The following is a 27,967-nucleotide window of genomic DNA, read 5'->3' as shown; positions in this document are numbered from 1 at the left end:
AATCGTTCAATCGATTTTTCGTTCGAACAAATAGCGCTAAATCCTTTGAATTCGATATTCGAAGTCGAAGGATTCAACTTAGACAGTCGAATATCGAGGGTTAATTAACCATCTTAGGCCTCAACTTTATTACAGATGCAAAATTAATAATAATAGGAAATATAATTTTGGCTTTGTAATCAAACATTAAGGGGCCCATTTACTAAGGGTCAAAATTAATTTTTGAATTCAAAAACTTCGAATTTCGAAGTAATTTTTGAGTACTTTGACCATCAAATAGGCCAAAATTCGATTTGAATTGATAAAACGTCATAAAGTCGACCATTTGAAAATCGAAGTACTGTCTCTTTAAAAAACTTCAACGTTGACACTTCGCCACCTTAAACCTGCCGTTTAACCTATATGAGCCATTGGCTATGTTTTGAGAAGTTGAAGGTTTTTTGTAAAATCGTACGATCATACGATTAAATCGTACGAACCAAATGATTCGAAGGATTTTCAGTTTAAGGAAAAAACCTTTGACTATCATGCTACACCTATTCCATGGTCGAATTTCGAAGTTTTTTCACTTCAAAATTTGACCCTTGATAAATCTGGAAGTAGGGTTACCAACTGTCTGTTTTTTAACCAAAGTGCCTAATTTTTTTGGGGCTATCTGATAAAACTGATTTTCCGCCCCTTCATCATTAGTCTGCCTCCTTATATCAATTGCCTCTTTGTCTCGTTTTTATGACCAGTAAACATGGCAACTATAATTAGAAAGACACACTGTCATTACTGTGTTTGGGGCTGGATTACATTTAATGCCTTCAGCAAGGATATTATGAAAAAATGCAGCATTCTGATTGGAAGAATTTCTTGCGTTTATTTGGCCCTGGAGAGCCGATAGGCAGTTTTGTAGTGCAGTAACATCTAAGCTTGAGTATTAGAGTGATATTACTCTATATAATCTATTAAATGAGTGCTGATTCTCAAAACTGGGGTGGCCTGCTTTCCACCAATCCCTGAAATGGTGGTCCCTTAAACAGCATTCTATGGGGTTTATTTTTCAAGCTGTTTATTTATCAAGCTGTTTAAAAAAAACATTGATTATAAACAGAGATCATTGCCAGCCAGTGTTGTCCAATACCCACTCTCATTATACACACAATCTCTGTATGTAATCTTAAAATGTTACTCTAAAGTCAATTTATGTAGTGTAAATCTAAATTTCTAGAATTGTTTGAAGAAAGACAATTGTGTGCAAACATGCATCTAAATATGCTACAGCATACATTTCATATACAGGTACTGTATGGGACCTGGTATCCGGAATACTCGGGACCTGAGGTTTTTAGAGAACGGATATTTCTGTAATTTGGATCTTCATACCTTTAGTCTACTAGAAAATCATGTCAACATTTAATTAACCCAATAGGCTGGGTTTGTTTCCAATAAGGATTAATTATATCTTAGTTGGGATCAAGTACAAGCTACTGTTTTATTATTACACAGAAAAAGGAAATCATTTTTAAAAAATTGGATTATTTGGATAAAATGGAGTCTATGAGAGATGGTCTTTTAGTAATTCAGAGCTTTTAATGGAATAGTTTTCCAGATAATGGGTTTCAAGATAAGGGATCGCATACCTATATATGAAATAAAATGGCATTATTGTATATGTTTAGGTTTAGGCATGAAGTTTAGCGTGATAATAATGCAACACTTGACGCAAGCTTCATTGGTCATGCCATTAGTATAAATAACTGACACCCAGCATTGTAGTTAAATAACGGAAACATTTTTTTCTAAAAATTAGTATTTCATAAAATTCCTCCTGAGATCACCTTATGACCACTTTCCATTGAGGACATATGGCATCCAGTAAAGGAACAGGAACATAACGCAGAGATTGGGACCGATACTCTGGAGCAAACTTTACATAGACTTGAAACTTCAGATAATCCAGCAAACATGGTCAAATGTGAAGAGGCGCCATATAGACTTTGTCCAAAGTATCCAAGATGATCTGCAAGGTAGAATTGTTTCAACAAAATAAAATGAAATTTTTTTTTGATTATAATAAAAATGTTGATTTCTTAAACATTTAACTATTGGGCAAAATGCAGAATGCTTTTTCAATACCTGTCCTATTTGAGTTTCACTTTGTAAGCAAAGGTTTTTTATCTGTTTTTTATTAGTTTTAAATTGTAAATTTTTGTTAAACAGCAGAATACATACCACCAGATACACTGCTCATCACATGTTGCCTGTTAGTAGCAGCAAAAGCATCAGTTTCTAGCTTCTGTTAAGGAAAGAAACACTTGTTTGTAATTATAGCCTTATAAATGGTGCTTAGTGATGTCATCAGTTATAATCGGAGCTTAGTGATGTAATTGCGGTCACATGACTCACTGAAATGTGTATTTTGCAAAATATGAGGATCTTAGAAGTCACCTCAGAGTTCCATGGCCTTTGGCCTCTTGTTTTGATATGGTCATGGAACTCCTCTGTAACTTATAATCAATAAAGTACCCCTCTTGTAAAATATAAGGATATAAGTTACTGAAGTTCCAAAAAAAAAACAAAAAAACTGTGAGTAATTAAAATGTGACAAAAATATCCATTTAGTTGTTTCTCTGCATCCTCAATATCATGCCTGGCTCCTACTGATTAATTACATTGGATAATCACGTGGAAATGTTCTAAATTTAAAACAAAAATACATTCTACACTTTTCCAAACTTCCATACCTGAGTATTTAGCTGTCCTTCACTGTATGTAGTAGTGCCTTTAGTTTGAGTTTTCATCAACTGAAATAAATGAAACGTTTCCTATTTAAAAATCATGGGGTGCAAAATTAAGGCTTCACTGTATTCTCTTAAAAAAAGGGTGAATTAAATATGTGGAAAAGTTCCAAACTGAACCAAAAAGTGATCCTGCAAATTAATTTCCTCCTTACCTGAGTATCTGATTGAACGTCACTGTATGTAATTGTGTCTTTAGTTTGTTTTTTAACCTGGTAGTAAAAAAAAACCCAGCATTTACTATTTTTATTCCAGCTATGAATTAGGTGCCCTAAACTTTATTATAGATGAAAAATGATTCTCTAAGAATCAAGAAAAGAATATGCAATTTTTTTCTTTTTAATAGTACACAGTCATCAACTATTAGAAATAGGGTTACAACGTGTCCGGTTTTCAACTTTACAACCTGTTTTTTTTTTTTATGGGCTGTCTGGTTCGAAACTGCCTGTCTGTTTCAATCCAAAATCACATTAATCACCACCCCCTGATGTCCTATTCCAAACCCTGATGGCATAACCCCTTCCGTGAATACTGTAAATCCATCAGACCACCTCCTGGTATCATCACCCTACCTCTTTGTCCAGTTTGTACAACCAGCAAAGGTAGCCTCCTTACCAGAAGGGTTTTTGGGGGCATTTTCTGATTTTTTGCCATTCCGCACATTTTTGGTACAGCGAAATGGGACAGATTTGCTCATTACTAGCTATAACAATTTTAAATGTAATTCCCTGTGTAATCAAGGAAGATGATTCAAAATGTTGAGGGGGAGATAATATTCGCCCAATCTCAATAACTCAAAGGCTCCCTCTTGGAGCACTCCCATAATATCTGACCTTTTATTGCCCTTTATAATGCAGTAAAAACCACTGTAAATGGCAACACTTAATATCCTCCTATTTGAGCCTATAAATTATCTAAGATTGTAAGCTTTATGGGTCAGGGACCTCCTTACTAGTTCTTCTTTAACACTTGGGAGCAAATTTACTAAGGGTCGAAGTGAATTAAAGGGAATTTTTGAAGTAAAAAAATTCAAAATTCAAAGAAATTATTTGGATACTTCGACCATTGAATAGGATACTACGAATTCGAATTTACTTCGAATTCGATTCGAAGTAAAAATAGTTTGAATATTCGACCATTCGATAATTGAAGTACTGTCTCTTTAAAAAACAACTTCCACTTCAATACTTCGAAGTAAAATCGTTCGATCATACGCTAAAATCGTTGATCAAACGATTTTACTTTGATCGTTCGATGGCCAAATTTGTTGAAAAATACTTTGACTTCGATATTCGAATTCAAAGTATTTTAATTCGATGGTCGAATTTCGAAGTATTTAACACTTCTAAATTCAACCCTTGATAAATCTGTCCCTTAGCACTTTATCTTTCTATGCATTTATTGTTCTGCTGTACAGATCTGCATACATAAGTAGCACTATATAAATACAAATTTAGATACATACAATACATATGGGCTCAAAAAGGAGTGGGAAATAACAATAAGTACCAAAACTAGAATAAATACCATGCTGCAAATTATGAACTTCCTTACCTGAGTACTTATCTGACCAACACAGTATGAAATATTGTCTTTAGTTTTCTCTTTATTCTGAAAAAATAATAATAATAAAAGCAAAAATACCAACATCTTTCATCATATCCCAGCTCATGATGTCATGAACCTACCTTTAAATGCAACAGATGCACCCACCTGACATCATTACCCCACCCCAATGTCACTGACCAGCCTCATGTTCAATTCCTTACTTTCTTACCTGAGTACTTATCTGACCTTCACAATACGTAATATTGTCTTTAGTTTTCTCTTTATTCTGTAATAAAAGCAAAAACACCAACATGTTTCATCATATCCCAGCTCATGATGTCATGAACCTACCTTTGAATGTAACAGATGCACCCACCTGACATCATTACCCCACTCCAATGTCATTGACCAGCCTCATGGTAAATTCCTTACTTCCTTACCTGAGTATTTATCTGACCTTCAAGGTATGTAATAGAGTCTTTAGTTTGTGCTTTATCCTGAAAGAAAAAATAAAATTTTGAGCTGGATAGCTCTTGAAGAGGAATTCTCTGATTCAAAAGTGTCTGTCCAGATTCCAGCCTTGTGAATCATGTGACCTACTGACATGCTAGAACTATAAAATAAAAATGAATTATTTCATAAAATTCCTGCTGAGGTTACCCTATGGCTGCTTTCTATTGGGGACACAAGGGATCCAGGAGAGGAAGAGGAAGATATTGTAACAGAGACTCCGGAGCAAATTTTACTTACGCTTGTAGCTTCAGATAATCCATCTAATCTGGTCAGATGTAGAGAGGTGCCATACAGACTTGATCCAGAGTATTCGTCACAATCTGGAAAGAAGATTTTTTAAACAAGTTAAAATGAAAATTAGACAGAATGCATACATTTTGCTAATATTGAGCAAGCAAAACATGCTGCAGCAACAAATGTCCAGAACTGAGAACTATCTGACGAACCCAAACCAGTTTTGTATCAGTATGAATGTGGAAACTTTTTCTAAACCAAAAAGTCTGTACTGGAAATTGAAATTAAGTAATGTTTTAATACTAATTTTTAAATTAGTGTTTGATTCAACTACTCAGCACTTCAGATTAATAACCCCACCATGAATATTGGTTAATCTCATATAAGTCATATACAAACTATTCCATACATTTAGCACATAAATACATGGTTCATTCATTCTAATGTTTGTAAAGGAAACCAACCATATTATGGGGCACATTTACTTAGCTCGAGTGAAGGATTAGAATAAAAAATACTTCAAATTTCGAAGTATTTTTTTGGCTAATTCGACCATCGAATTGGCTACTTCAACCTACGACTTCGACTTCGAATAGAACGATTCGAACTAAAAATCGTTCGACTATTCGACCATTCGATAGTCGAAGTACTGTCTCTTTAAAAAAACTTCGACCACCTACTTCGCCACCTAAAACCTACCGAGCACCAATGTTTGCTGATGGGGAAGGTCCCCATTGGCTTTCTAGCCAATTTGGGATCGAAGAAAAAACGTTTGATCGATGGATTAAAATCCTTCGAATCGTTCGATTCGAAGGACTTAATCATTCGATCGAACGATTTTTCCTTCGATCAAATGAATTGCGCTAAATCCTTTGACTTCGATATTCGAAGTCGAAGGACTTAACTGTGAGGGTCAAATATCGAGGGTTAATTAACCCTCGATATTCGACCAATAGTAAATGTGCCCCTTAGTGTTTTTGAAGGATTTTTTTATTATTTGAAAACTATAAATGCTATATTTTTGTTAAACAGTAAAATCCTTACCAACAGAAACACTGCTCATCACATTTTGCCTGTTAGAGGCCTGCCAACCAACCTTTTCTAGATTCTGTTAAGAAAAGAAACACTTTTTTGTGAAAAAAGTTATATTTAAAGGAGAAGAAAAGCTCCAAGACGGTTTATTGGCAACAGATTAGCCATAATAGTGCAATATAGAATGCTATATTTATTCTGCAGAATGCTTTACCATACCTGAGTAAACAGCTCTAGACACTGTCTCTGTTTGTTTAGGATAGAAGCTGCCATATAAGCTTGGTGTGACATCACTTCCTGCCTGAGTTCCCCTGCTCACTTACAGCTCTGAGCTCAGATTACAGCAGGGGTGGGAGGAGGGAGGGGAAGAGGAGCAAACTGAGCATGCTCAAGCCCTGCCCGGGAGGTTTAAGCTGAAAACAGGAAGTCTGATACAGAAGCCCATGAGTACACAATAGAAGGAAAGAAATGTGGTGTTTCTTTTGATAGAGGACTCAGAGCAGCATTACTTTGAGGGTTTACTGGTGTATTTATATGGACCTTTCTGATAAAGCTTACTTAATTTTAGCTTTTCCTTCTCCTTTAAACATATAAAAGAGCTTTAAAGACTGAGCTGCACACTCTGTTCCATACAAGTGTGGCTTTCTCAGAGTTAGTGGGACACCCCTCTACCACAGATCATTCATCATCAATGTTGTTCAGTAGCTCATGTCCATGACTAATACAACTATATGTTGGAATATCACACAAACAGCGATGATGACTGAGGCCTTGGTGGGAGAGTAGAACAACCTCACTACAGTGCATAACAAATGAACATTTAAAAAAGAGTTTTGGCTGAAGAAGATTTTGAGAAAGTGTGGCATCAGCAGCTGGTAGAAAGCATATCTAGATGGTATAATGCAATGTAATGCATTATGCATTACATTGTATATGATTTTGCTGAGCAAAAAACATCTTAACTACAAACGAATTTCCTTTCCCATCCAACACATTTTGGTGAAATGTTGTGGATTTTTACATGAAACAGTGATTTCAAGAATTTTCTGATTACATATCTAGAAGTTTTTTTAGAAAGTTCTAAGGTTTGAGACTGAGAGACATAAGGTAAGATTAAAGGAACAGTTCAGTGTAAAAATAAAAACTGTATATAATTAAAATTGTTTCAAATATACCTGTAGTTAGCAAAAAATTTAATGTATCAAGGCTGGAGTGACTGGATGTCTAGCATAATAGCCAGAACACTACTTCCTGCTTTTCAGCTCTAACTCTGAGTAAGTCAGTGACTTTAAGGGGGGCCACATGGGACATAATTGTTCAGTGAGTTTTGCAATTGATCCTCAGCATTCAGCTCAGATTCAAAAGCAACAGTTATGACCCATGTGCCCCCCCCTCAAATCACTGATTGGTTACTGCCTGGTAACCAAGTGGAAACCAATAGAGCTGAAAAGCAGGAAGTAGTGTTCTGGCTATTATGATACACATCCCACTCCAGCCTTTATACATTACATTTTTGGCCAACTAACTATATTAGAAACATTTTTTTTTTATTTTGCGCAGGCTATCTATTTACCCAGTTTTTATTTTTATACTGAAATATTCCTGTAAAGGACAATAACGATAAAATCACTGGGGAGGGGGCAATATTATTAATATTAAATTAATATTATGCACCTTTCAGTGAATTTGGTGGACAGAACAAACTTATAAAATCAGAGTATTAAACATATGAATTTAATATGGAGTGAGTAAATAAAAGAAAACATTCCTTTAGCTGTCAGTTTGTCTGCAAACTAGATCTCATATTTACTGTATCTCTCATTGATCAATCCCATGTGACGAATATGTGGAAATGTTTCAAACTCAACTAAAATCTGCAAATTCCTTAATTTCCTTACCTGAGTATTTATGTGACCTTTACGGTATACTTGCACTTTAGTTTGTACTTCATCCTGAAAGAAAAAAAAAAAGCATTCCAGCCAAATAATTTAAAAATGTCAAATTTAGTCATAACCCTTCTACAAAACTGTCCTGCTTGCACCCCCAGCTCTCCAGCAAAGTTCTAAACTAAACTTAAATGTAACTAAATCGTGCAAAATCCATACTTCCTCACCTGAGTATTTGGTTGAAATTCACTATATGTCATCATGTCTTTAGTTTGCTCTTTACCCTGAAAGAAAAAAATAAAATATTTAATAGATATATGCATATAACAATAAAACACCAACCCCAGGCCATAATATCATGATAATATCTTGACCCTGCCTGATCATGCAGATCAACCACCTGATAGCATAACTCCACCCCAATGTCATTGACTAGATTCCTGGAATCATTACTCCGCCCCTTTGTCCATTTTTTACAACTAGCAAAGTTGGCAGCCCTAATTAGATGAGCAAACACATTGCTAAATAGCCTTTTGGGCATAGATAGTGTCATTACCCCAGCTCTGATATCATCAACCAACCGTCTGGCATTATCATTTACCCCTTTGTCTGGTTTTGTTATAACTGGTAAAGGTGGCAACCCTAATGGGGTGGGTTCCTTCTTTTTAGGCAAAAGCAACACTTTTTTTATTCAGATAGCATGAACCTGTAAAGCTATAATATAAAATGTAAAGATTAAAAAAGTAGCAGATAATTACAATTAATTGCAAAATTTGGAAAAGTTCCAAACTAAACTAAAATGTAAAAAACCTCTGCAAGTTGCTTCCTTCCTTACCTGCATATTTTTCTTAGTATTTATCTGAACTTCATTGTATGCAAAAGTGTCACTAGTTTGCTCTTTATTCTGCAAGAAAAAAAAACACATTTGCAATTTTCATTGATGCAAAAATGATTCTCTCTATTGGGAAAAGTGTTGGTGCAAATGTTGGCTGTCATCAAACATTAGAAATTAGGTTGCTGTCTGGTTTTGAACTAGACGGCCCCGTTTTTTTTAATATACAATCTGGTTTAAAACCCTGTTTATGTTTAAGCCTTTATTATAACAAGTTTTTCATTTAATTATTTTAGTTTTTTATTTAATATAATTATTTTACATATTATTTTTGAATTATTATTTAGCATTAATTGAATTGCTTATGTGCAGCACAACCCTCTGACTTCATATCCCAGCCCCCGATGTCATGACCCCATCCCTGAATACCATAGATTCTTCCACTAGAAATCATGACCCAACTTCCAATATAATCTCCCCGCCTCCTGGCATTATCACCCTGCTCCTTATTCCATTTTTTACAACTAGTAAAAGTGGCATCCCAATTAGTAGTGTATTTGGGGTTAGATTGTTCTTAATGTCTTTATCTTAAAAAAACAAAACAGGCAAGAATCTCATAGATTCACTTAAATTCATCTGGCCGTAGGGCTGATGGAACGTTTTACTGCTCAGCAACACCAATCATTTTTAGAAATTATCCTACTCATTCCATACTTCCATACCTGAGTATGTATCTGAGCTTCATGGTACGTAATAGTATCTTTAGTTTGTTCTTTATCCTGAAATAAAATAAAACATTTTGTTTCATGAAATCCAATAGATTCATATCTAGCTTTTGTGCTCATGCAATTGTAAAGTAAACCCCATGTGAGTTTACTAATCACACAGGGTTTTGTGCCAAAAAAGGCTCGGCAATCTTCTAAAGATTGGTAAAGTATCTTCCTTACAAAAGCTCATGTGGCTTTTTCTTTATGATTGCCTGAGAAGGAGGCTCTTCGAAAATGTAATCCCTCATGGAGCAGAAATATTAGACTAATTTCTGGCACTTATAATATAGTGACAACCGCTGTTACCTGCAACACTGACATATCCTTCTATTTGTGGTATAGGTGAGCAACAATGTGGCATGGACTTACTTTATTTTTTATCATTATTAATGAGAGTCATTAACAATTAGAACTTAAATGATAATGACATTAAAAAACGACTTTTTAAAATATGAATGTACATTCAAAGTTACCTATAGGTCAAGTTGATCGTTTTTTGCTGAGAGGTCTGTTTTTGTACGTAGTCCAAATAGAAGATGGGAATGGTGGTCAGTACTAATTTCAAACAAATTGTGTCCAATTCCTTTATGATTGCTCTGTGCTGCAACTACTAAATGTGATCCAAAACTGAAGAAGGAAAAGGAACTCCAGCAGAATTACTGCAAAAAAACCTTAATTCCGAGTGGTGGCAAACGCGACATGTTTTGGGTACAATACCCTTTATCAAGTGATTATAGGACCATTAACAACCCGAAACATGTCTTGCCACCACTCGAAATTAAGGTTTTTTTTGCAGTAATTCTGCTGGAGTTCCTTTTCCTTCTTTAATTTTGGATTGCATGTTTTTGTATGTAATATTTTATTCCTAAACCTGACTATTTTGCCAACCTGCCCCATCTCAGCCTGTCAGTTAGAGTTTCTAATATTAACAGACTCCTGCTGCACAAATATGGCAGCCCCCTCATAGACCAACACAGGGAGTCAGACAGGTAATGGAAAATCATCAGGCCAATACTTTATAGTAAAATTATAAGTAGTATGCAAACTCAATATTATGATAGATGCACAAAAGTTTTATTTACCCCTCCTCTGAAATTCTCTCCCACGGTCTGTCCGACTTTCTCCCAACCTTTCTGCTTTCAAAAGATCTCTTAAAATGCCCTTCTTTAGAGAAGCCTACCATCGCTCTGCTTCACCACCAAATGCAATACAATACTACATCTCTCACCCACTCAATTCTGATCTTGCCCACTCCCACACCTTGTGTCTTATCCCCTTCCCTTTAGATTGTAAGCTCCCTTGCACAGGGCCTTCACCTTTTGTACCGGTATTGGTTGTGATGTATGTAACTCTATATGTTCTATGTATGTAATTAATGTGATTTAGTTGTATAAACACATCGTTGCAAAATATGCTGTTGCTATATAAATACATGTTAATATTAATAATAATAATAATATTTTCTGGTGTCCATATCTCTTTAATCTTTCCCTTGACTGAATGTTCTACTTTGCAGTGCTGTGTAAGTAGAACAAACAAATGAAGAACCAGTAAGTGAAGGTTTCCTTCTTAACACTCCCAATTCTAGTAATACAACTAATGATGCATGGTTCACACATGAAGAAATTCAAAAGAGACTTGAACATGTTAAGATTAACAAAGGTCCAGGGCCAGATGGTATTCATCCCAAGGTAATTAGCGACCTTAGCTCTGTGATTGCCAAACCTCTTTACTTAATTTTTCAGGATTCATTGAGATCTGGCATAGTGCCGAGAGACTGGCGAATTGCTAATGTGGTGCCTCTATTCAAAAAAGGATCCCGTTCTCAGCCTCAAAACTATAGGCCAGTTAGTCTGACGTCAGTATTAGGAAAGCTTTTCGAAGGGTTAATAAAGGATAAGATACTGGACTTCATAGCAAATCAAAATACTATGAGTTTGTGCCAGCATGGTTTTATGCGTAATAGATCTTGCCAGACTAACTTAATTTCTTTTTACGAGAATGTAAGTAGAGACCTTGTTTCTGGGATGGCAGTGGATGTGATTTACTTAGACTTTGCTAAAGCATTTGATACAGTGCCACACAAAAGGTTACTGGTTAAATTAAGGAATGTTGGCCTGGAACATAGTATTTGTACCTGGATAGAGAACTGGCTAAAAGATAGACTACAAAGAGTGGTGGTAAATGGAACATTTTCTAATTGGACCAGTGTTGTTAGTGGAGTACCGCAGGGCTCTGTACTAGGTCCCTTGCTTTTCAACTTGTTTATTAATGACCTGGAGGTGGGCATTGAAAGTACTGTTTCTATTTTTGCAGATGATACTAAATTGTGCAGAACTATAGGTTCCATGCAGGATGCTGCCACTTTGCAAAGTGATCTGTCTAAACTGGAAAACTGGGCAGCAAACTGGAAAATGAGGTTCAATGTTGATAAATGCAAGGTTATGCACTTTGGCAAAAATAATATAAATGCAAGTTATACACTAAATGGCAATGTGTTGGGAGTTTCCTTAAATGAAAAGGATCTTGGGGTCTTTGTAGATAACACGTTGTCTAATTCTGGGCAGTGTCATTCTGTGGCTACTAAAGCAAATAAAGTTCTGTCTTGCATAAAAAAGGGCATTAACTCAAGGGATGAAAACATAATTATGCCTCTTTATAGGTCCCTGGTAAGGCCTCATCTGGAGTATGCAGTTCAGTTTTGGACTCCCGTCCTTAAGAGGGATATAAATGAGCTGGAGAGAGTGCAGAGACGTGCAACTAAATTGGTTAGAGGGACGGAAGACTTAAATTATGAGGGTAGACTGTCAAGGTTGGGGTTGTTTTCTCTGGAAAAAAGGCGCTTGCGAGGGGACATGATTAGACTTTACAAGTACATTAGAGGACATTATAGACAAATGGCAGGGGACCTTTTTACCCATAAAGTGGATCACCGTACCAGAGGCCACCCCTTTAGACTAGAAGAAAAGAACTTTCATTTGAAGCAACGTAGAGGGTTCTTCACAGTCAGGACAGTGAGGTTGTGGAATGCACTGCCGGGTGATGTTGTGATGGCTGATTCAGTTAATGCCTTTAAGAATGGCTTGGATGATTTTTTGGACAGACATAATATTAAAGGCTATTGTGATACTAAACTCTATAGTTAATATAGGTATGGGTATATAGAATTTTAATTAAAAGTAGGGAGGGGTGTGTGTATGGATGCTGGGTTTTCATTTGGAGGGGTTGTACTTGATGGACTTTGTCTTTTTTCAACCCAATTTAACTATGTAACTATGTAACTATGTAACTATGTGTACATAAGTAGCACTATACACATGAATAAAATATAGATACATACATACACATATGAGCCTATGATTAAGTGTTTGGCACACCAAACGCGTCAGGCTGTTTAAAACAATAAACTTCTTCACATTTGAACATCTGCCTGGTGGAAGTTTTTGCCTTTGAGTGCCTGCTCCATTTTGAGATTTTGGTTTATCCGCCCCTTGTGCTGAGGGCCCAGGGCGGTGCACCTGGGCCACTTCATTGACGTGGTGAGTAACCATTGTACTATCAAGAGACCCCACTATATAGAAGCTTTTTACATACATACACATACAATGAGTGGCAAAATTATCCTTTTAGTTGTTAGTTTCTCTGCAGCCTGGGTCTCATGTCTGGCTCTTTTAGATAACTCCCATGTGACAAATATGTACTGTATACAAGTTCCAAACTAAGAAAAAATTGTAATATCTTGCAAGTTCCTTACTTCCTTACCTGAGTATTTCTCTGAGCTTCACTGCGTGTAATAGAGTATTTAGTTCCTTTATCCTGAATTTAAAAACATAAAAGATTTAATAGATACATTTAATAATAAAACAGCAACCCCTGGTATCATATCCCAGCTCATGATGTAATGACCGTGCTACTAAATGCAACAGATCCACCCACCTGATGTTATTACACCACCCCAATGTCACTGACTAGCCTCCTGGCAAATTCTGTACTTCCGTACCTGAGTATATATTTGATCAACGCTGTATGTTATAGTGTCTTTAGTTTGTTCTTTATCCTGAATGAAAAAAAAAATAAACATTTCCTATTTTCATTTCATCTAAATAATTATTTCCAAGAAAAAAAAATTTAAAGAGACATAAATCTCACACAAAACTGACCTGCTCACACCCCACCAGTAGGTGGTTTTAAAAATCTGAAGAAAATTGGAACAATCACCACCCCCTGACATCACCATCCTGTACCAAAACACAGTTTAACATGATAACAAGTGGCGTAACTAGTGTGGGTAGCCCCCCTCACAAGAATATCTTCAAAGGGGCCTGCAGCCTTATCACTGCCCACCCACTCCCTGCCTCCTGTGGGTGTTTCCAGGCCACCAGAGTCCTCCTTTCTGCTTGCAGGTAGAAGAGAAGCTGGGAGGGTGATAATTTCCAGGTATAGAGGAAGAGGTCTATAGAGGTCTGCTTCCTCTGTCGTTACTCCACTGATAATAACCCAACACAAAACACAAGCATCACTGGGTGTAATATAAGTAGAAATAGCTTAGATATCCCATAATATTTCATGAAATTCCTGATGAGATTACCTTATGGTTGCTTTGTATTGGGGATGCAAGGTATCCAGGAGAGGAAGAGGCAGATAATGCAGAGGTTGGAATGGAGACTTCATTGAAATTTTTACATAGACTTGTAGCTTCGGATAATCCAGACCTGGTCAGATGTGATGAGGCACCATGCAGACTTGCTCCAGAGTATTCAAGACCATCTGAAAGGTAGAATTCTTTAACAAAATATAATGAATTGTTTAAATTAAAATTCAACATTTCTATAATTACATTTTTAACATTGAAGCATTAGGCAGAATTCATTATTTATTGACATCATTATTGACTATTCTTAATCTCAGCCCTGTAACATAAACAAAGTATTTGAGATTCAGTACATTTAGGGGGTTATTTATTTAAATCCGAATTTATCTCAATATTTTCTGAAAAAAACTCCGACCAAATCCATATGGGTTTTTTTGGGCTTATTTATTAATACACTTTCCCTAAAATGTTGTTTCTGGGAAAAAATCTGAAAAATCTGATTTTCACTATTTTTTCGGATCTTTCACCCAATAACTCAGACTTTTGCACGAAAACTCAGAAAACTTCGGGGTATTGCCAAAAACCCAGCGCACATCAACAAATCATTGGGACTTCTCCCATTGACTTATATGCAACCTCGACAGGTCTGAGATGCCAGATGTTCAGATTCCATCCTCTGGGTTTAAAAAATTCTGAAAAATTCGTGATTTTTTTAAAAGTATGATTTTATATAAAAAAATTCACGATTTTTTCGTGATTTTTGCATTTGGAGTTTAGTAAATAACCCCCTTAGCAGATACATGTATGCTTCTTTCACTTTAAAGTTTGTAAAGGACACCAACCATATTATCTGTTTCTAGAGATGTTTTTATTAGTTTTGAAACCACATTTTTGTTAAACAGCAACATACTTACCACCAGATACACTGTTCATCACGTTTTGCCTGTTAGGGGCAGGACAACCAACATTTTCTACATTCTGTTTAGGAAAAAAAAAACACTTTTTTTGTGAAATAAAAGTTATATTTAAAAAGACAAGAGTGATTAAATATTTACAAGTGAGTACCGTACAAACAGCAATGATGACTGAGATCTTGGAGAGTAGAATAACTTCACTAGAGAATATAATGGACTGGCAGAAAGCATATCTAGATTCTAGGATATTTACAGAGAAATCACCACCATGATTGTAAGAAATTGTCAACTAGGGAACCATTTGTAGCAATGCATATGCTATTGCTTAGTGGAAAATGCCAAAGTAATTTCCCTTCCTATTGACTCCAATGCTTTGGGACAAAATTATATGGGTTTGCAAAAAAACACTGATTCACTTATCACTAATCCTGGAGTTTGCCAGAATGGAAATATTTACATTTTTCCTTCATTCCTTGACAGACTCCTGCATATTCAATAGAATAATTTAATAGATAATAGAATACTGTAATACACATGTCCAAGTCCAAATCTGTGCTATGGACCGTTAGTTACCTGCCACAGGTCATTCATTTTAAGATCTGGTGAAGTTCCTGTGCCAATATCTGACTATAGGGAGCCACTCACAATATACAGTACACATAGAATAGAAATGTCACAATATAAGGCTGATTAGTAATTAATACACATAATTACTACATGGCAGCACAGAAACCAGTGCAATTAGCATCAGAATTTAATAATCAGCAAACCTGTAGCATCAGCTTATATTACAGGGGAAGCTCATTTTCTGCTGGATAATTAGTGACGAGCCCTAAGCTTAGCTTCTCAACAGCCAATCAGAGCCCACTGAGCATGTGAGTGTCACAGACACTTTCCAAGATGGTGACCCCCTGTGACAAGTTTGAAGTCCTGGATCATTGCTGCTATTGACAAGCTGAAACTTTAGCCTCGTGCAATAAGTTCAGAATATAAAATATGGCATTTTTAGCTATATTCCTTTATAGGGTTTAGTTCTCCTTTAAGAAAAAACTCAAATGGCAAAAACTTCAATCAGCGAGTTCAGAGTTAATAACTCAAAAACTCAAATTGATTGAGTTTTCGGTGAAAAAGAAACTAAACTAAAATTGAATTGATCGAGTTTTTGGGCAAAATCCTCGAGAAAAAAAAATGGAAAAACATGAAGGTTATTAAGGGAGCAGTAACACCACAAAATAAAAGCATTTGAAAGCAATTAAAATGTCATGTACTGCTAACCTGTTTTGGCAAAAGTTATGTGTTTGTGTTAGAAAGACTACCATCTTTATAAGAATAAGCTGCAGTGTACTCATGGGGGCAGCCATTCAAGCTGAAAAAGGCACAGGCTACTAAGTGGATAACAGATAAGCCCTGTAATAGATTACAATGACATTCTACAATGTGCATCTGTTATCTGGTATTATTTCTGAAGCAAACACACCATTTGTACTAGTGCAGGAAAACACTACATTATGCTGTATTTAGTATAGGTAAATCTAAAAACAACTGGACTTGCTGAGTAATCAATGAAGACGTTTCACTACTCATCCGAGCAGCTTCTTCAGTACAACTGACTGGTGTGGGAAGTTCTCTGCATATAAACTCTTCCACTAATCCAATCACAATGGCACATTGTAACTCTTCAAAGAGGTGACATCTGAAGAAATTCACAGAGTTGTAGATTCTGTGTAGTTACTGTGATAGGAAGTATACAGGAAACCCACTCATACGGATCAATATCTGTTGTTTTATTCACACCATCCGCTGGAACACAAACTGGGTGTCATTAGAATTCTGCACCACAGGGCGGAATGTGTGGCAACTGATACAGAGTCCAAAGACAAAGAGCAAAAACATCTCAGAGGATCTTTGAAAGCGTGTGGCTACCCAGAATGGGGCTTTGTCAAAACAGCAGCAACCAAGCCCAACAGGAACCCCAATAGAAATAACCGCCCGGAGACACATAGTGGGCGAAACATAGTCATCCCATATGTAGCTGGAGTGTCTGAGAAACTCAGGAGGATTTTTAATAAACACCACGTCCCTGTGTTTTTCAAACATAGCAACACACTGAGACAAAAACTGGTACACCCAAAGGATCCAACCCCTAAAGAAAAACAAAGCAATGTGGTATACGGAGTCCAGTGTAGGGAGGAATGCACAGATCTATACATTGGGGAGATAAAACAACTGCTCACCAAGCGAATGGCTCAGCATAAGAGGGAGAACTCTACAGGGCAAAACTCAGCTGTCTTTCTACACTTAAAAGACAAGGGACACTCCTTTGAAGATAGCAAGGTCCAAATATTGGATAAATCGCTGGTTTGAATGAGGCGATTCATGTCAAGGTGGAGAAACCATCCCTGAATAGAGACGGGGGCCTTCGACACCACCTGTCTGCTACATACAATGCTGTTCTAACTCTGTACCCCGGCGGTTTCAGAACACTTCACACATCCATTCATGCAACTCTCACAAGTAACACCTGTATCTAGGAGTTGCATGATACATTGGATAATCATATCACAGTAACTACACAGAATCAATTTCTTCAGATGTCACCTCTTTGAAGAGTTACAATGTGCCATTGTGACTGGATTAGTGGAAGAGTTTATTTGCCGAGAACTTGCATGAGCTGGATGAATGAAAATCTTCATAGTCATCCATTATACTGTATTTTCATTATATTCATATATTTTCATTACTTTAATACATTTTACTTTTTTGTTGTTACTGTTCCTTTAACATCTTCAAATGGTTCACGGGACCTCTGCCCATGACTTCTACATGACCTTGACAGGTTTTAGACGGTGTATTTTATGATTTGAGCTTTTTCCAGGGTCAGGGCATAATAAATCTTGAAAAAATTCTTGAAAACATTTTTTGAAAAAAAACTCAAATTCAAATTTTTTTATCTGCAAAATCGATTTTTGACTAAGAAATAACCTCGAAAACTCAAAAATTCCAAACTCAACTTAAAATAAATCTGAAAATTTCGTAACTCCTTACCTGAGTTTTTATCTGACCACGCCTGTATGTAATAGTGTCTATAGTTTGCTTTTCATCCTGAAAGAAAAAAAGAAAAACATTTTATATTTCATTCCAGCTAAATAATTCATAATAAACATGTTAAAGGACATAAACCTTCTACAAAAGAGTCCTACTCACACACCCAGTAAATTTCCAAACTAAGCCAACATTTAAATATATGGTGCAAATTCCTTACTTCCTTACCTGAGAATTTCTCTGACTTTCACTGTATGTAAAAGTGTTTTTAGTTTGCTCTTTATCCTAAAAGAAAAAAAGTATTAGATACATTTAAATGGTGGTTCTGTTAAGTTAACTTTTAGGATGTGATAGAATGCAACAGATCCACCAACATGACATCATTATTCCACCCCTAATGTCATTGGCCATGACATTGGGTATAGATGATGTCATTACATAACATAAATTCAAAAAGAAGCAGATATAGTAATTCCAATAAGTTGCAAATGTATCTTTTAGTTGTTTCTCTGCAGCCTGGATCTCATGTCTGTCTTTCATTGATCAGCTTCACATGACAAAAAGTAAAATTCCAAACTAAACAAGAATGTAAAAAAAAACATTTCTTGCATTTCTTACCTGTATAATTTTCTGATTTATCTGAACTTCAGTGCATGTAAAAGTGTCTTTAGTTTGCACTTCATCCTGAAAGAAAGAATTTTAAAAGATTTGTTATTTTCATTCCAGCTAAATAATTATTATGAAAAGAAATAATGTAAAGAGACATTATTATTAGGGATGCACTGAATCCAGGAATCGGTTCGAGATTCGGCCTTTTTCAGCAGGATTCGGATTCGGCTGAATCCTTCTGCCCGGGCGAACCGAATCCGAATCCTATTTGCATATGCAAATTAGGGGTGGGAGCTAAATTGCGTGACTTTTTGTCACAAAACAAGGTAGTAAATACATGGCCCCAATGCGGATGTGAATGACATCCAAAGTACGGGTGGTTAGGAGGCCGGTGGGATCTACCTACCTCCATTCACCAGAAGATCAAAAAGGAAACACGTAGAAATAAGCACCCAGGAACTAGCTAATAGAACCTAAATGAGTTTTCATTCTGGTTAGCTACGCACTTAGATCGGGAGCACTATGGGGCATGGACTTCCTTCCTTTTTGCTTGTTAACGATTAGAACTTAAACTTTTCCTTGACTGATTGTTCTGCTTTGCAGTGCTGTATATATGAGTAGCACTATATAAATAAAGATATAGACATATATATATAAATGCAATAAGTGACAACATTATCCTTTTAGTTGTTAGTTTCTCTGCAGTCTGGGTCTCATGTCTGGCTCTTATAGATAACTCCATTGTGACAAATATGTAGAAAAACATTCCAAACTAAACAAAAATGTTAATATCTTGCAAATTCCTTACTTCCTTACCTGAGTATTTCTCTGAGCTTCATTGTGTGTATTAGAATATTTAGTTCCTTTAGCCTGAATAAAAATGATAAAACATTTAATAGATACATTTAATAATAAAACAGCAACCCCTGGTATCATATCCCAGCTCATGATGTAATGAACCGTGCTTCTAAATGTAACAGATCCACCCACCTGATGTTATTACCCCACCCCAATGTCACTGACTAGCCTCCTGGTTCATTACTTCCTTACCTGAGTATTTATCTGACCAACACTGTCCCATGTTATAGTGTCTTTACTTTGCTCTTTAACCTGAAAGAAACAAAATAAACATTTGCTATTTTTATTCCATCTAAATAATAATTTCCAAAAGAAAACATTTAAAAAAACACACAAAACTGACCATTTCACACCTACTACCCACCTACCTAGTATAGGTGGTTTTAAAAATCTAAATTGAAAAGTTCAATTAGGAACTTAGCACAAGGGAAGTCGATATTTGTTGATTAAAAAATGAAGTTTAATGAAGCAAAATCATTTGCTTTTCCTGGTGCTCCGTTCCTAATTGAACTTTTCGCTGAAATCGTCTGTCTGGGATCACAATACATGTGCAGCATGTCGGTGCCGAGGGGATGATCAGTAAGTGCTCCCACTAATTTACACAGCTGGACTTTAAAAATCTGAATAAATATTGGGACATTCACCACACCTGACATCACAACCCTGCACCAAAACACAGTTTAACATGATAATAACAAGTAGCGCAACTAGTGTGGAGAGCCAAGAATATCTTCGAAGGGGCCTGCAGCCTGATCCTTTCCAGCCCACTCCCCGCCTCCTGTAGGCGCTTCCAGGCCAACTACATCCTTCCTCCCTTCTGCTTGCAGGTAGGAGAGCAGCTGGGGGGGGGTGATAATTTCCAATTATAGAGGAAGAGGTCTATAGGGGTCGGTTTGCTCTATAGTTACGCCACTGATAATAACCCAACACAAAACACAAGCATCACTGGGTATAACATTAGTAGAAATAGCTTAGATATTTCACAATATTTCATAAAATTCCTGCTGAGATTACCTTATGGTTGCTTTGTATTGAGGACACAAGGTATCCAGGAGAGAAAGAGGCAGATAATGCAGAGGTTGGAATGGAGACTTCATTGAAATTTTTACATAGACTTGTAGCTTCTGATAATCCAGCAGACCTGGTCAGATGTGACGAGGCACCATGCAGACTTGCTCCAGAATGCTCAAGACGATCTGAAAGGTAAAATTCTAACAACATATAATGAATTTTTGTACATTAAAATTACAAATTTGAAACATTAGGCAGAATGCATTATTTCTTGACATCATTATTGACTATTCTTAATCTCAGCCCTGTAACATAAACAAAGTATTTCAGATTCAGTACATTTAGGGGGCCGATTCACTAAGGGCCTAATATCGAGGGTTAATTAACCCTCGATATTCGACTAGGAATTAAAATCCTTCGACTTCGAATATCGAATAGCGCAGATAGTTCGATCGAACGATCGAAGGATAATTCCTTCGAATCGAACGATTCAAAGGATTTTAATCCAACGATCGAAGGAATATCCTTCAATCAAAAAAAGTTAGCCAAGCCTATGGGGACCTTCCCCATAGGCTAACATTGACTTCGGTAGCTTTTTTTTTTAAAGAGACAGTACTTCGACTATTGAATGGTCGAATAGTCGAACGATTTTTAGTTCGAATCCTTCGATTCGAAGTCGTAGTCGTAGTCGAAGGTCGAAGTAGCCCATTCGATGGTCGAAGTAGCCCAAAAAAAACTTTGAAATTCTAAGTTTTTTACCTTCGAATCCTTCACTCGAAGTTAGTGAATCGGCCCCTTAGCATATACATGTATGCTTCATTCATTTAAGTTTGTGAAGGAAATCAACCATATTATCTGTTTCTAAAGATTTTTTTATGTTTGTTAAACAGCAACTTACTTACCACCAGATACACTGCTCATCACGTTTTGCCTGTTAGGGGCAGGACAACCAACATTTTCTATATTCTGTTCAGGAAAAAAACAAAACACTTTTTTTGTGAAAAAAATTTAAACGGATAAAAGGGCTTAAATATTTACAAGTGAGTACCGTACAAACAGCAATGATGACTGAGATCTTGGAGAGTAGAAGAACTTCACTAAAGAATATAATGGACTGGCAGAAATCATATCTAGATACTAGGATATTTACAGAGAAATCACCACCATGATTGTAAGAAATTATTAACTAGGGAACCATTTGTAGCAATACATATGCTATTGCTAAATGGAAAACTCCTTTATGACAAAGTGGACTCCAATGCATCGGGACAAAATTTTGCAAAATACCACTGATTCACTTATAACTAAGCTAGGAGTTTGCCAGAACGGAAAGATTTACATTTTTCCCTCATTCCTTGACAGACTCCTTTATATTCAATAAAATAATGTAATAGATAATAGAATACTGTAATACACAAGTCCAAATCTGTGCTATAGGCCGTTAGTTACCTGCCACAGGTCATTCATTTTAAGATCTGGTGAAGTTCCTGTGCCAATATCTGACCACTCTCCTTTCTGATGCTTGTGGTGCCTTGCCTGGTTTTCTCCCTGCTTTTTTTTAGACAAAACAAACATTTTAATTGGCTAAAATTAAGTTGTAAAGTTATAACATTAAGGGGGTTATTTATCAAAGAGTAAATTTTAGACATTGAATGAACTCAAATGAACTCAAAACTCAAATAGTTTCTAATTTAAAGGATTAATAAAGCTTAACTAAAGAAGTAGACTAAATATATTGTACATTGTTTTTTGTGCTTCAGTACCAGCCCAAGGCAACCACAGCCCTTAAGCAGTAAAGATCTGTGTCTGCAAAGATGCCCCAGTAGCTCCCCATCTTCTTTTCTGCTGATTCACTGCACATGCTCTGTGCTGCTGTCACTTACTGAGCTTAGGGACCCACTCACAATATACAGTACACATAGAATAGAAATGTCACAATATAAGGCTGATTAGTAATTAATACAGATAATTACTACATGGCAGCACAGAAACCAGTGCAATTAGCATCAGAATTTAATAATCAGCAAACCTGTAGCATCATCTTATATTACAGGGGAAGCTCATTTTCTGCTGGATAATTAGTGACGAGCCCTAAGCTTAGCTTCTCAACAGCCAATCAGAGCCCACTGAGCATGTGAGTGTCACAGACACTTTCCAAGATGGTGACCCCCTGTGACAAGTTTGAAGTCCTGGATCATTGCTGCTATTGACAAGCTGAAACTTTAGCCTCGTGCAATAAGTTCACTATATAAATATGGCATTTTTAGCTATATTACTTTTTAGGGTTTAGTTCTCCTTTAAGAAAAAACTCAAATTGCAAAAACTCGAACCAGTGAGTTTGCGGTTAACTACTTGAAAACTCAAATTGATCGAGTTTTCGTTGGAAAAAAAAACTCAAATTGCTCGAATTGATCGAGTTTTCGGGCAAAACCCTTCAAAAGAAAATTGGAAAATCGTGAAGGTTATTAAGGGAACAGTAACACCACAAAATAAAAGCATTTTAAAGCAATTCAAATGTCACATACTGTTACCCTGCTTTGGTAAAAGTTATGTGTTTGCGTTAGAAAGACTACCATCCTTATAACAATAAGCTGCAGTGTAGTCATGGGGGCAGCCATTCTAGCTGAAAATGGAGAAAAGGCACAGGCTACTAAGTGGATAACAGATAAGCTGGTTAATAGAATACAATGACATTTTACAGTGTGCATCTGTTATCTGGTATTATTTCTGAAGCAAACACACCATTTGTACTACTGCAGGAAAACACTACATTATACTGTATTTTCATTATATTCATATATTTTAATTACATTAATACATTTTACTTTTTTGGTGGTACTGTTCCTTTAACATCTTCAAATGGTTCAAGGGACCTCTGCCATTGACTTCTACATGACCTTGACAGGTTTTAGACGGTGTATTTTATGATTCGAGCTTTTTTCAGGGTCAGGGCAAAATAAATCTTGAAGAAATTCTTTAAAAATTTTTTGAAAAAAACTCAAATTCTAATTTTTTTTATCTGCAAAATTGATTTTTGACTCAGAAATAACCTTGAAAACTCAAAAATTCCAAACTAAACTTAAGATAAATCTGAAAATGTCTTAACTCCTTACCTGAGTTTTTATCTGACCTGCCCTGTATGTGATAGTGTCTATATTTTGCTTTTCATCCTGAAAGAAAAAAATAAAATCATTTTATATTTCATTCCAGCTAAATAATTCATTTAAATAGTAAACATGTTAAAGGACATAAACCTTCTATAAAAGTATCCTACTCACACACCCAGTAAATTTCCAAACTAAGCCAAAATTGAAATATATGGTGCAAATTCCTTACTTCCTTACCTGAGAATTTCTCTGACTTTCACTGTATGTAAAAGTGTTTTTAGTTTGCTCTTTATCCTAAAAGACAAAGAAGTATTAGATACATTTACATGGGTGGTTCCTTTAAGTTAACTTTTAGAATGTGATAGAATGCAACAGATCCACCAATGTGACATCATTATTCCACCCCTAGGGGCACATTTACCTGTACCAAGGGTCGAATTTGAAATGAAAAAACTAATCGAATCGCAGTACTTTGATATTGAAGTCAAAGTTTTTTTTGATCGAATATGGGCATATTCGGTCAAAGTAAAATCGTTTGATCGATTCAAACGATTTAATTGATCGATCGAACGATTTTTGACCGAATTGATCGATCGAACGATTACTTCAACTGAATATGGCCATATTTGGTCAAAGTAAAATCGTTCCAGCGATTCGATCCAACGATTTTCAAAGAAAAAAACTTTGACTTCTAAAAACTTAGCCAAATGTTGCCTATGGGTTCTGGGAGGTCCCCATAGGCTAACATAGCAATTCGGCAGGTTTAAGGTGGCGTAGTGTCGAAGTCGAAGTTTTTTAAAGAGACAGTACTTCTATTTTCGAATGTTCAAATATTCAAAGTATTTTCAATTTGAATCGAAGTCGAATTTGGCCTATTCGATGGTCGAAGTACCCAAAAAAATACTTCAAAATTCGACGTTTTTGAATTCGAAAATTCACTTCTACCTTTAGTAAATGTGCCCCCTAATGTCATTGGCCATGACATTGGGTATAGATGATGTCATTACATAACAAATTCAAAAATAAGCAGATACAGTAATTCCAATAAGTTGCAAATGTATCTTTTTAGTTGTTTCTCTGCAGCCTGGATCTCATGTCTGTCTTTCATTGATCAGCTTCACATGTCAAAGAGTAAAATTCCAAACCAAACAAAAATGTAAAAAAAACCTGAGTGCATTTTTAACCTGTATATTTCTCTGATTTATCTGAACTTCAGTGTCTTTAGTTTGCACTTCATCCTGAAAGAAAGAATTTTAAAAGATTTGTTATTTTCATTCCAGCTAAATAATTATTATGAAAAGAAATAAAGTAAAGAGACATTATTATGGCCACTAGTACTGGTAAGCTGATGGAAGATTTATATATATGGGGTGTCAAGCCAAGGAGCTCTGACTGGCATATCCTTATAACATTCTCTGTTATAACAAATGTTTAATTGAATTGCTTTTGTAATTATAGAAGATTATTCAAAATGAAGGTTGCATTTTGCCAAATGATTAATATACCACTTAGTATGTGGTCCTAGTCAATCCTCAGTGGCTGCAGGTAACCCGTGCCTGATTGCGCAGTTAAGAAGATTTGCACAGAAAGAGTGAGTCCTAGGTTTGAAAATACATTGGTCTATATGATCATGAGAAGGAGTGATTCCACAGAAACAGATCCAGAAGTGGGTAAATGTAAGGAGTTGGGTATGACCAGGGGGTGCATGAGTGCACCCCTTAATGTTCATTCGAGAAGTCACTAGAGCTCCCCCTATGTATGCTGCACTCTGCACTGTGCTGGATAAAATCCAGTGCTCAGTGATGAGCATAGTGGCAGGACATGCAGCTAGCCTTGTCCTTAACGCCTGCCTTAGAAGGTAGTAAATACAGTACTCAAATGTGGGCTGTGAATGATATTCAAATTAGGGGCAGTTAGGAGACGGGGGGGGGATCTACCTCCACCCTCCCCTTTTGAATCAATCATAGGCTAATGCAGGCCAGTTTTCTTAGTGCTTTTTTTCAGGCAAAACGTGATCCTTTAAGACTATAATATTTAGGGGCAGATGTATCAAGGGTCGAATTTTGAGGGGTTAAATCCCTCGAAATTCGACTGGGGAATAGAATCGAATAGGGAATTCGGGCAAATTTACGCGCTGGCGAATAGTCGAATGGGCGAATAGTCGCACGATCGAATATTCGATCAAAGGATTTTCATTCGATCGAATGATCGATCGAATGCCTTTTTATTCGATCAAAGACTTAGAAAACAAGCCTATGGGACTTTCCCATAGGTTTTTAAAGCAATTCGGTAGGTTTTATCTGGCGAAGTAGGCAGTCGAAGTATTTTTAAAAGAGACAGTACTTCGAATATCGAATGGGCGAATAGTCGCAGCGTTTTTTCGCCCGATCTATTCGAATCATTCTACTCAGGCGAATTTACGCCAATTCGATAGTCGAGGAGCACAAAAAACTACTTGAAATTCGAGTATTTTTCCCTCTATTCATTCACCCGAGCTTGGTGAATGTGCCCCTTAATGTAACTACCCATCTTCTTCTTGTATTCATATATTTGATATTATAAAATATATAAATACAAGAAGGAGCGGGGTAGTTACAATAAATGAAACAATTATCCCTTTAGTTGTTAGTTGATCTGCAGCCTGAATCTCATGTCTGACCTTTATTGATTAATTCCATGGGAGAATTAAATGTTCCAATCTAAAATAAAAACAACCCCACTATAAAATCATTACCTGACTGTTTTTCTGAACGTTGCTGTAAGTAACAGTGTCCATTGTTTGTTCATTATCCTGAAAGATAATAAAACAATGATTTGCTATTTTTATTCCAACTATATAATTCCTTTGAAAAGAAAAACTGTAACAAAATGTGACATAAACTTTCCAAAAAGCTGTCCTACTCACACCCCCAACTGTCCATCATATGTAGCATAACCGTAAAAGAATTCTTTAAACCTGGACAAAAACTGACCAAACAATGTCCCCTGATGTCATATTTCAGACTCCACCCTCTTCCCCAAACATCATAGATCTGACATCATTACCCTCCTCCAATATCACAGGTCATAAATGCTGAAGTTAGATTAATGACTTCAGCTGTGATAGCATGAAATAAAAATGAACATAGAGTATGCAGGAATCTCATTGGAAGGTGTTCTTGCATTTATTTGTCTACTGGCCTGGAGAGTATGTGAAAAGTTTTATAGTCCAGCAAGATGAGAAACTGAATATTAAAGCAATATTGCTCTCTATTTTCCAGGTGTTTTAACCTTTAATAAAAGGTAAGGAACATGAATCAAAATACAGATGGCATTTTTCAAGATTATTTTTTTTTGCGTCCGGGCAGTTGGTCTATATTTATAGTTTCTGTTTCCGACCCAAAGGCTGGAGATTAGTAGCATATGTATTAATGTAATACTGGGAATATTTTCTGTATTTTTTAACCTACAGATGAAATAAGAGGTTATGAGCTGGTCTCTCACTTGTCAGTACTTCCGAGCATGGCCTGGTAGTAGGGATGGGTGAATTTGACCAGTTTCATTTCGCCAAAAATTTGCCGCCGACAAAATGTCACCAACGCCCATTAAAGTCTATGGGCAGCAAAAAAATTGTGACAAGCTGCGACATTTTTTGATGTGCGTCTTCTTCTTTTTGGGACGCAAGACGCCATACAAGTCTATGGGCGTCATTTCCACCGTGAAACAAGGTGAAAAAATTCACCCATCCCTACTGGTTAGTATATCGCATTGTTTGTAGGTCCCTAATAATTATCAGTGTCTATAGGTAACCCATGCCTGTTTGCCCATTTAAGAGGAATAGTGATCTCTGAGCCCTTGGTTTGACAATAAATTGGTGTCCAGGTTTAAGAGAAGGGGAGATGACCAGGAACAGACCCAGTAGTGGGTAAATGTGGCATGGGTAGTCAGTACATTAAGGTTAGTAACTCAGTTCTGGATGTTATACTGAGGAACAGTGCATTACTTTTAAACCAGGTTACATAGTTACGTAGTTAGTTACATAGTTAAATTGGGTTGGAAAAAGACAAAGTCCATCAAGTTCAACCCCTCCAAATGAAAATACAGCATCCATTCACACAACCCTCCCTACATTCACACAAATTATATATACAAATTAATATAGGAACTAACATTTTTTTTACAATCCTTCCTTACCTGAGGATTTATTTGAGCTTTACTGTATGTAATAGTATCAGCCTTGTTTTTATCCTGAAAGAAA

General features: G+C 36.2%; 2 protein-coding genes across 6 annotated transcripts in view; both read right to left on the bottom strand.

The window, feature by feature from the left end:
• The window catches only part of XB5762037.L (uncharacterized XB5762037 L homeolog), a gene marked incomplete at its 5' end in the record, with an annotated part of 583,381 nt that overhangs the window by 388,778 nt on the left and 166,636 nt on the right, over positions 1-27,967 (bottom strand).
• The window catches only part of LOC108699114, a 39,796-nt gene that overhangs the window by 5,275 nt on the left and 6,554 nt on the right, over positions 1-27,967 (bottom strand). The window contains exons 6-35 of one of the 5 annotated variants that reach the window (XM_041573524.1): positions 27,904-27,957; positions 26,465-26,521; positions 24,915-24,968; positions 23,968-24,024; positions 23,737-23,793; positions 22,073-22,174; positions 21,526-21,589; positions 20,627-20,823; positions 19,805-19,864; positions 19,571-19,624; positions 18,764-18,829; positions 18,374-18,430; positions 18,149-18,205; positions 15,104-15,167; positions 14,187-14,365; positions 13,599-13,655; positions 13,361-13,414; positions 9,554-9,610; positions 8,835-8,903; positions 8,227-8,283; positions 8,012-8,065; positions 6,126-6,189; positions 5,085-5,167; positions 4,775-4,831; positions 4,564-4,620; positions 4,341-4,397; positions 2,942-2,998; positions 2,733-2,792; positions 2,221-2,284; positions 1,827-2,008 (exon numbers count right to left, since the gene is read on the bottom strand). In XM_041573524.1, the coding sequence (XP_041429458.1) occupies positions 1,827-2,008; positions 2,221-2,284; positions 2,733-2,792; positions 2,942-2,998; positions 4,341-4,397; positions 4,564-4,620; positions 4,775-4,831; positions 5,085-5,167; positions 6,126-6,189; positions 8,012-8,065; positions 8,227-8,283; positions 8,835-8,903; positions 9,554-9,610; positions 13,361-13,414; positions 13,599-13,655; positions 14,187-14,365; positions 15,104-15,167; positions 18,149-18,205; positions 18,374-18,430; positions 18,764-18,829; positions 19,571-19,624; positions 19,805-19,864; positions 20,627-20,823; positions 21,526-21,589; positions 22,073-22,174; positions 23,737-23,793; positions 23,968-24,024; positions 24,915-24,968; positions 26,465-26,521; positions 27,904-27,957 (2,208 nt within the window). Of the gene's footprint in view, positions 1-1,826; positions 2,009-2,220; positions 2,285-2,732; positions 2,793-2,941; positions 2,999-4,340; positions 4,398-4,563; positions 4,621-4,774; positions 4,832-5,084; positions 5,168-6,125; positions 6,190-8,011; positions 8,066-8,226; positions 8,284-8,834; positions 8,904-9,553; positions 9,611-13,360; positions 13,415-13,598; positions 13,656-14,186; positions 14,381-15,103; positions 15,168-18,148; positions 18,206-18,373; positions 18,431-18,763; positions 18,830-19,570; positions 19,625-19,804; positions 19,865-20,626; positions 20,824-21,525; positions 21,590-22,072; positions 22,175-23,736; positions 23,794-23,967; positions 24,025-24,914; positions 24,969-26,464; positions 26,522-27,903; positions 27,958-27,967 lie in introns of all 5 variants that reach the window. The other 4 variants (XM_041573525.1, XM_018230973.2, XM_041573526.1 and 1 more) reach the window with 4 other exon arrangements.

The sequence above is a fragment of the Xenopus laevis genome, chromosome 8L (assembly GCF_017654675.1).
Source record: "Xenopus laevis strain J_2021 chromosome 8L, Xenopus_laevis_v10.1, whole genome shotgun sequence".
In the NCBI taxonomy this organism is placed as follows: domain Eukaryota; kingdom Metazoa; phylum Chordata; class Amphibia; order Anura; family Pipidae; genus Xenopus; species Xenopus laevis.
Note: the sequence above shows the minus strand (reverse complement) of the source record. Positions and strands in the feature narration are given on the sequence as shown.